This window comes from Octopus bimaculoides, chromosome 16, assembly GCF_046866305.1.
Source record: "Octopus bimaculoides isolate indiv1 chromosome 16, ASM4686630v1, whole genome shotgun sequence".
Taxonomy (NCBI): domain Eukaryota; kingdom Metazoa; phylum Mollusca; class Cephalopoda; order Octopoda; family Octopodidae; genus Octopus; species Octopus bimaculoides.
The window spans coordinates 6,434,337-6,443,496 of record NC_142943.1 but is presented as its reverse complement, the minus strand read 5'-3'; the positions used below and the strand labels follow the sequence as shown (position 1 = coordinate 6,443,496).

General features: G+C 40.6%; 1 protein-coding gene and 1 non-coding gene across 3 annotated transcripts in view; one reads left to right on the top strand and one right to left on the bottom strand.

Annotated features, from left to right (window-relative positions):
* Nucleotides 1-388: 388 nt before the first annotated feature.
* On the bottom strand, nt 389-460 carry Trnaq-uug (transfer RNA glutamine (anticodon UUG)). Its single transcript has one exon. It is a non-coding gene; the product is annotated as a tRNA-Gln (tRNA).
* A 459-nt stretch (nt 461-919) lies between these two features.
* Nucleotides 920-9,160, top strand: part of LOC106869971 (WW domain-containing oxidoreductase) — a 271,602-nt gene continuing 263,361 nt past the window's right edge. For both annotated transcript variants that reach the window (XM_014915918.3, XM_089364046.1), the window contains exon 1: nt 920-1,032. In XM_014915918.3, coding sequence (XP_014771404.1) covers nt 929-1,032 — 104 coding nt within the window. In that variant the 5' untranslated portion in view covers nt 920-928. The remainder of the gene's footprint in view (nt 1,033-9,160) is intronic.

The following is a 9,160-nucleotide window of genomic DNA, read 5'->3' as shown; positions in this document are numbered from 1 at the left end:
GGTTTCCGTACAGTTTCTATATACTAAATCCATTCACAAGGAATTAGTTGATCTGAAGCTATAGTAGTTGTTTAGGTTGCCACACAATGAAATCGAACCCGAAACCAAGTAGTTGTGAAACGAACTGCTTAACTGCACAGCTTTACCTGTAACTGTTGCTAGAAGGTTCTCCAGATATTCTACTAAAAGCAGGGTAAAAAGCCAAATTTACAAAAAATAGTTATGTTTTGATTTACGGTAAATCGAATTAATAAAGACATCACTAAAAAAAAAAAAAAAATCACACAATCGATGTTGTTCTCAAAATTGAAACATCTTTTTTTTCTATTTAAATGACATAAACCTGAATTTGTTTTCGAAAAAAGTAAAATTTGAACCATCGGATAAGAGGTCCTACCGAGATTCGAACTCGGATCGCTGGATTCAAAGTCCAGAGTGCTAACCATTACACCATAGGACCAGATCTGTCCGCCGGTTTAGCTAATATGCATTTTATTCTTTTATGTACACACAACCCCCCCCCCTCCTACGCTTATATGATATATATATATATATATGTGTGTTTGTGGGTGTGTATGTATGTATGCTGCATTTATGCAAACATGTGTGCGCATCTATATGCATACATACACATTTATTTGTCTATTTGCTTATCTCTCACTCTCTGGTCTCTTACGTTTTCTCTCTCTCTCTCTCTTACGATTTCTCTTTCTTTCTTTCTCTCTCTCTCTCTCTAATATATATATATATATATATATATATATATATATATATATATATGTATGTATGTATGTATGTATGTATGTATGTATGTGTGTGCGTGCGTATATTTACATATGTATATATATATCATATAACAAAAAACAGCTGATCGAGTCAGCGGTGTTATTTAGAGTTACCTCCCCGTTATTTACATTTTCCGATAGAAATGGCGGCTACCTTAGACAGCATCGTTGATACTGACAGCGAGGACGAACTGCCCCCAGGATGGGAGGAAAGGGTCACCTTCGAAGGAAAAGTCTACTATGCCAAGTGAGTGGACATTCTCTACTCTATCTTTCCTCACTTTATTTCCACCCAATTCCGTTCTTCCCAGTAAAACAAACTGTCCCATTCGGACGTCAGGTTCATGCGTTGTCTTTGTTTATCATTCCCCGAAAGGGAGGATTCAAGACATGTTTTTCACTTTTCTTTGCTTGTTTCGACTATTTTCTACTCAACGAGACATGTAAAGAATATAATATGGATGTAGCTGTGTCTATTTGACTTGTAATCTCTGCGAATGTCGACTACGGAATGTAAACAGTTGTTTCGTTCATCTTACGTTGTGTATGTTATACACACCTCGTTCTATATACTATGTACTATATACTATACAATGCGATACAACCACACACACACACACTCATATTCATGTGTGTGTGTATGCTGCGTTTGTGTAAATGTGTGCGTATGTATAAAAACAAACATCTATGCAATACCACACAATATCACATCATACTACACATTGCTCTTTGCGGCACTGTACTACACCACGCTGCACTATGCTGTATAACACTGCACTTACCATCTTATTCTATGCCACACTATATTACGCTACACTACACTATACTATACTATGCTGAGCTCTACTACATTGCATTACACAGGGCTCTATGTTATAGTACCACATAGTACTATACTATGTCCCAACACTATGTAACTTACTATTCTACACTGTACTATGACATACTGCGATACACTGACGTATACTATAGTACAGGGTGGTCCGAAAGTCTTGTTACCCCCTACATATTGTTTATTAATAATTATTATTTTTTTGTTTTAGCACAACCCCCCCCCCCATGTAATGATTTGGGCCGCCATATCGAGTAAGGACCTGATAGGACCCTATTTCTTCGAGGACACTGTTAATCAGCAGTCTTACTTGGTCCTATTAAGGGAGTAATTTGTTCCACAGCTCTAGAGGTTGGATGTTCACCTGAATGATTGTTGGTTTCAACAAGATGGTGCCTCACTCCATTATGCTATCACTGTCCGGAAATGCCTAAATGAAGTTTTTTGGGATAGATAGATAGGGCAAGAATTGCAATAACTTCCAGCACCTGTCGATTGGCCTCCCAGAAGTCCAGACCTCACATGAACGGTACCAGAATACCCGTCAGTTGAAGGACACCATTCGGAGAACCTTTGCATCAGTCAACAAAGCACAGCTTCGTAAAATATCATGCCAGACATGTCGCCACATCATCGTGTTCGTACAGACCTCCTCGATGTGTGACAGCGTCAATGGAAGGGAATAAACAGGAAGGGAATCCAACTGTCAAAAATATGCTGCAACAAATTCTGTCCGACCCATGTGGGCATAGAACAGCAGACATTAAAACTTTGATGATGAAGCTCTTTGGTACCTAATCCCTACCCAAACAGGTACTTTCAAGTGCAGTTGGAGTACCACACCTTGCCATCGGTACCACTCACATCAATAACACCAATTCTGTCATTGGACCCTGTATCTCACCAAACTTCAGCTTCACATTTACCAACATCATAATACTGCACTGCATTTCTTTGGAAACGTCTACTTCAGTAAAAATCTGTCTGTCATCTAGGTGATCACTTGATCGTCCAGATCAAGAGATCAATAACAGCATTCTTCAGTGCATACCTGGCCTTTCTCGTGGTTCACCATTCCAACACGGCCCACCACCACACTGTCGAGCACCTCTTGATGTTCAGTATTTCTGCCAACCATGGATCTGTTTGTTGGCACTCCGTTGCTTACAACGTTGAGTGTTTCAGTTGATCCGATCAACGGAACAGCCTGCTCGTGAAATTAACGTGCAAGTGGCTGAGCACTCCACAAACACGTGTAGCCTTAACGTACTTCTCTGGGATATTCAGTGTGACACAGTATGACAAGGCTGACCCTTTGAATTACAGGCACAACAGAAACAGGAAGTAAGAGTGAGAGAAAGTTGTGGTGAAAGAGTACAGCAGGGTTCACCACCATCCCCTGCTGGAGCCTCGTGGAGCTTTTAGGTGTTTTCGCTCAATAAACACTCACAACGCCCGGTCTGGGAATCGAAACCGCGATCCTATGACCACGAGTCCGCTGCCCTAACCACTGGGCCATTGTGCCTCCACTATGGATCTGTATATTCTAAGAGACACAAAAAACACATCATATTTCTCCTGTTCACTTGGAGCAGATTCTTCCTGAGGCTGAAACAAACCTCCTGCTCCTCCTCTTGCTCTTCTTCTCCTCTTCCTCCCCCTCCTCACCTTTTGCTTTTGTTTTTTATTAAGCATGCTTCCTCAATGATTGTTTATCGCTTCCTGCACTTATGTTATCTCACCAACCTGATAAAAAAACTCCCCATTATTTGTGGTCACATGGATTTCAATATCTGCATATCCATTTGTCCACTTGACCTATTTCTGTGACCTAGTTCATATTAACCTTTCATCTGCTTGGGTCCTAGTTGCGACTGCAAGCTTCTCTGTTTATAGCATTCTATTGGTCCCTGTCTTTTAAAAGCCATCCCTGCCTCCTTACCACTACTTTACTCCTCTCCTCCCTCTTTCCGATGGATACCCCCTTCTCACCCTTGCACAATTAAACACTCACTACTCCCCCCACTTCTTGTCTCTTTCTCCTTAGTCCTCCCTTCTTTTATGGAAGGTCTCACCTTTTCTCTTCTCCCATACACCTCTACACACTCACAGTTCATCTACACCCCTCCCACCTATTCCCTTCTACTCACCTGAAACCTTGAGGGTCCACACAGATACCTTAACATCTCTACTTTTATTTTTTCCCCTCTCCACCTTCATCACTCCCTCTCTTTTCTAATGTGAGTAACCATGTAACTCCTCTGCAGTAAGAAATCTGTTGTAATCCGAGGCCCCTTCTCTCATACTTTTACTCCTCATTTACCCTTCATCTGTTAGCATAAAACCATCTCCCTTGGGGCTCATAGTCTTACAAGCTGCATGGCAACCACACTAGTGCCGGTGCCACAAAAAAGAAGCACCCACTACACACTACACAATGGTTGGCATTAAGAAGAGCGTCCAACCATGGAAACCATGCCAGAGTTTACAACGGAGCATGATGCACTCCTTGGGCCATCTAACCCTGTCTGCTTTTAAATGAGGATAATGATGATGTGTCTGAAATATCAGAAGTTTCCATTCACCATGGTATACTAACTTTCAATAATTTTAATATTAATATTAAAATACAATGTTTAATTAGGCCATCACACTGTACTCCATTCAACCAATGAGACGTACAGTGTAGTCACACACAATACCGCGAGAACTACGTTAAGGCTACACGTGTCTATGGAGTGCTCAGCCACTTGCACGTTAATTTCATGAGCAAGCTGTTCTGTTGATTGTATCAGCTGGGACCCTCGTTGTCGTTACTGACGAAATGCTCCTATGTATAGTAAATATAAACACCAAAATATAATAAAACACCCAAGTAACGAACCCAGTTAATATTATTAGACTGAAGGAAAGAATAAAAGTTCTTTAGAGTAAAAGTTACAACGCTTTAGATATGGTCCTTCGTTGAATACAAGAAGAACGTCCAGGAGAGAGTGGGACAGGAAGAATGAGAGAATGGTAATTGTCAATGTATTTCTGTAGAACTACTTTCCATGAGGCATTCATATCTACTGTTACCTGTGACACCCACGACATGATTTAGTTATTTTGTTTTTTTGGTTCTTTGTGTTACAGAACAATATCGAGTTTGTTTTTGTTGAGAGAGAAAAAACCAATAGCTTTATTTCAAGTCGTTAAAAAGTCTGGATACATTCTTTGTTTGAGATGAAGTCTTTTGATATTTCCATTCGCACAATCCTTCCTCTGAGTTGTGTTCTATATCATCGGATATTATGTCTTCATGTCTCACAGACATGAAATACTTTGAAGACTTATGGTTTTTGACAGATTTCATATACATAAATGTATATGTGTGTGTGTGTGTGTGTGTGTGTGTGTGTATATATATATATATATATATATATAAATACATGCACTCGCATATACATATATATACTTAAGCATCTATGTATATATGTATACACATGTGTCTATGTATGTATATATAAATGTGTATGTACATACATATATATGCATGTATACATATGTATACATAAGTATACAAATGTATATTCATATAAGTATATATATACCCACACACGCACACATGTCTGTGCACATATATATGGACAGGTATATATATATATATGTATGTATATATATATATAAATATATGTATATATATGTAAATATGCACATGTATGTATATGAATATATATGTATATGCATATACATGTGCATATATATACATACATATATATATATATGCATATACATATATATATATATATACGTATGCATACACACACACACATATATATATGCATATATATATATATATATATATATATATACACACACACACACACACACCTTCGAATGTTCCCATCCACACTCACAGCAGAGACAAAGACCGACTTTCCTGTATTAGACAACCACACAAAAGACAAGTTAAAAGGATTTAAGCAATATTTCATCTGATTTACTTTGGAAAAATTTGAAGATTTTTTTTTTTCACATCTTTTTCTGAATAAATAAGAAACAACACCTCCATTACTTTGAATTTTTCTTTTTATTGTTAATATCAATATATGCATATGTTAATGTACGTGTGTGTATGTATGTATGTGTGTATATATATATATATATATATATATAAATGTGTATATACACACACACACACAAATGCACACGTGTGTTTGTGTGGGTATATTTTATAGGAGCAGGTATGACTGTGTGGTTAAGAAGTTAGCTTCCTAACCATGTAGTCTTTGGTTCAGTCTCACTGTGCAGCACCTTGTGCTGGTCTCTTCTATTTTAACCCCCAGGTCAACTAATGCTGTGGAGGCGCAATGGCCCAGTGGTTAGGGCAGCGGACTCGTGGTCATAGGATCGCGGTTTCGATTCCTAGACCAGGCGTTGTGAGTGTTTATTGAGCGAAAACACCTAAAGCTCCACGAGGCTCCGGCAGGGGATTGTGGCGAACCCTGCTGTACTCTTTCACCACAACTTTCTCTCACTCTTACTTCCTGTTTCTGTTGTGCCTGTAATTCAAAGGGTCAGCTTTGTCACACTGTGTCACGCTGAATATCCCCGAGAACTACGTTAAGGGTACACGTGTCTGTGGAGTGCTCAGCCACTTGCACGTTAATTTCACGAGCTGGCTGTTCCATTGATCCGATCAACTGGAACCCTCGACGTCGTAAGTGGCGGAGTGCCAACAACAACTAATGCTAGTCATAGCTGCTGTTCTTGTTGCTTCCCCTATATATTGGCCTCCACTAATTATTGTAATTGTTCTTTGTCTTATCCCTTCCATTGTTCTCTAGTAGTTGTATATAGTTGTCCTTATCCTCTCTACTGTCCTCCACCAGCAGCAACAGCAGTAGCAGTGGTGATGGTAGTAGTAGTAGTAATAGTAGTAGTAGTTCCCTCCTCTGTTGACCCCCAGTAGTTCTATAATTGTCCATGTCCACTCTATCCTCCAGCATCAGCAGCAACCACAGTTATAATAAGTATTGTTCCCTCCCCTTTTGTCCTCCTCTAGCTATCCGTATCCCCTTTTCTATCCTCCAGTACCTGCATATATCTTCTCACCTGTATTTTCTTCCATTAATCGTCACTGACATTATTGTCCTCCAGCAGTAGTTGGTGTTAATACCGACCCCCATATTGTCTTCCAGTAATTCTTATCATTCTTGTCCTCTCCTCCAGTAGTAGGAGCTGCCTTTGTTATTGCTTCCCCTCTATATTTTCCTCCAGTAATTATTGTAGTTATTGTTCGTCTCCCCTCCATTGTCCTCCAGTAGTTATATAATCATTCTTGTCCCTTCTACAGCCATCCAATGGTTATCAATCTGCCAAAGTAACATTCTATACTGTCAATTCTATTTATGTCCTGGTCATGATCAGTTTAATTTCTTCCGTTCATATAATACCAATATTTTACTTTCTCAGATACAACTGCAAATTCTTGTTTTTTTTTTTCCTGTTTCTGTACCCAGTAGTTTAGGGTTTCAAATTTCCTGTCCCCCCCCCCCCCCCCGCTTTCCTGCAACTTTTCTTTTGTCTCTTTGGCATTTTCTGTCAATGTTCATTACACAGCGTTATATTTCACCATGATAAGAATCTGTGATAAAACGATGTTTCGGGGACCCATCCTACTGCATAATATTTTACTCCGCTCTGCTAACGATCACAGGGTTAGCAAACACCCTCTCTTTCTCTCTTTCTCTCTCTCTCTCTCTCTCTCTCTCTCTCTCACACACACCCACACACATATACATATGCACATGCATACACATGCACACATTTATGTACACATGTATACACATCAATTATTTCTTCCATTAGTTTGTGAAAAGAAGCAGTGTGATGCCTGTAGACCTCTGCATACTGATTAGATTGATGGGGTTATTGTGTAGTTTGAACATCTGCAAGAACCTTCCCCCCTCAAAAAAAAACCCACATTGGTGTATGTGCATTTTTGTGTGTGTCTGTGCATTTCTGTGTGTGTCTGTGTGCACATGCATGCATGTGTTTGGATGTGTGTACGCATGTGGGTTCCAGAAGGTTTGCAGTTCTGGGAAGAAGTTGATTGAAGAAATATTTTGTGTGAAAAATCTGGGAGGGAAAACAGAGTGGTGCTAACAAGAGACGAAGAGATGGCGTCTGGGTAAAGGGTGGCTGAAGCTCCCCTGTTTAGAAGGGGAAAAGAGGAGGCAAAAGAGGCAGAGAGGAACATCTAGTACTGCACCCAGGAGCCAATGGTTGTAGCGTGCTGGTAAATGTCTGTCAATCAGTCCAATGAATAATATATTTTAGATCATCATCAACATCATCATCATCGTCAGTATCATTTAATGTCTGTTTTCCATGCTGGCATGGGTTAGACGGTTTAACAGGAGCTGGCAAGCCAGAGGACGGCTGGCTGCTCCAGGCTCCCGCCTGACTGGCCTTCGTAGGATTTTCGAGCGAGATCGTTGCCAGTGCCCCTGGACTGGCTCTTGTGTGGGTGGCACATAAAATACACCATTTTGAGCGTGGCTGTTGCCAGTACCGCCCGACTGGCCTGTGTGCGGGTGACACATAAAAGCACCCTCTACACTCTGCAAGTGGTTGGCATTAGGAAGGGCATCCAGCTGTAGAAACTCTGCCAAATCAGATTGGAGCCTGGTGTTGCCATCCGGTTTCACCAGTCCTCAGTCAAATCGTCCAACCCATGCTAGCATGGAAAGCGGACGTTAATTGATGATGATGATTTCTATGGCTTGATGCCATTTCTAATGCCAACCACTTTACATAGTGTACTGGGTGCTCATTATGTGGCACCAGCACAAGTGGTTTTTATGTGGCACCAACACAAGTGCTTTATACGTGGCACTGGCACAGGTGCTTTTTACGTGGCACCAGCAAAGGTGCTTTTTACACTAACAACACTCGGTCTGGGAATTGAAACTGCAATCCTACGACTGCGAGTTCGCTGCCATAACCACTGGGCCATTGTGCCTCCACTATATATATGTATGCATATATATATATATATATGTATATATACATATAGGCACAGGAGTGGCTGTATGGTAAGTAGCTTGCTTACCAACCACATGGTTCCGGGTTCAATCTCACTGCGTGGCATCTTGGGCAAGTGTCTTCTACTATAGCCTCGGGCCAACCAAAGCCTTGTGAGTGGATTTGGTAGACGGAGGCTGAAGGAGGACCGACGTATATATGTGTATATATATATGTGTGTATGTATATTTGTGTGTCTGTGTATGTTTGTGTGTCTGTGTTTGTCCCCCACAACATCGCTTGACAAACGTTGGGCCTCTGGGAGTCAAAGTGACTGAGTTTGTTTTGAATATTGGGCCTCATGGCATTATGTCGTGGCATATACTGGTGTCACACATATGGCACCTATGGTGGTAGCACATAAAAGCACCCATTACACTCTCAGAGTGGTTGGCGTTAGGAAGGTCATCCAGCTGTAGAAAACCATGCCACATCAGACTGGGGTCTGGTGCAGCTTTCCAGCTTACCAACC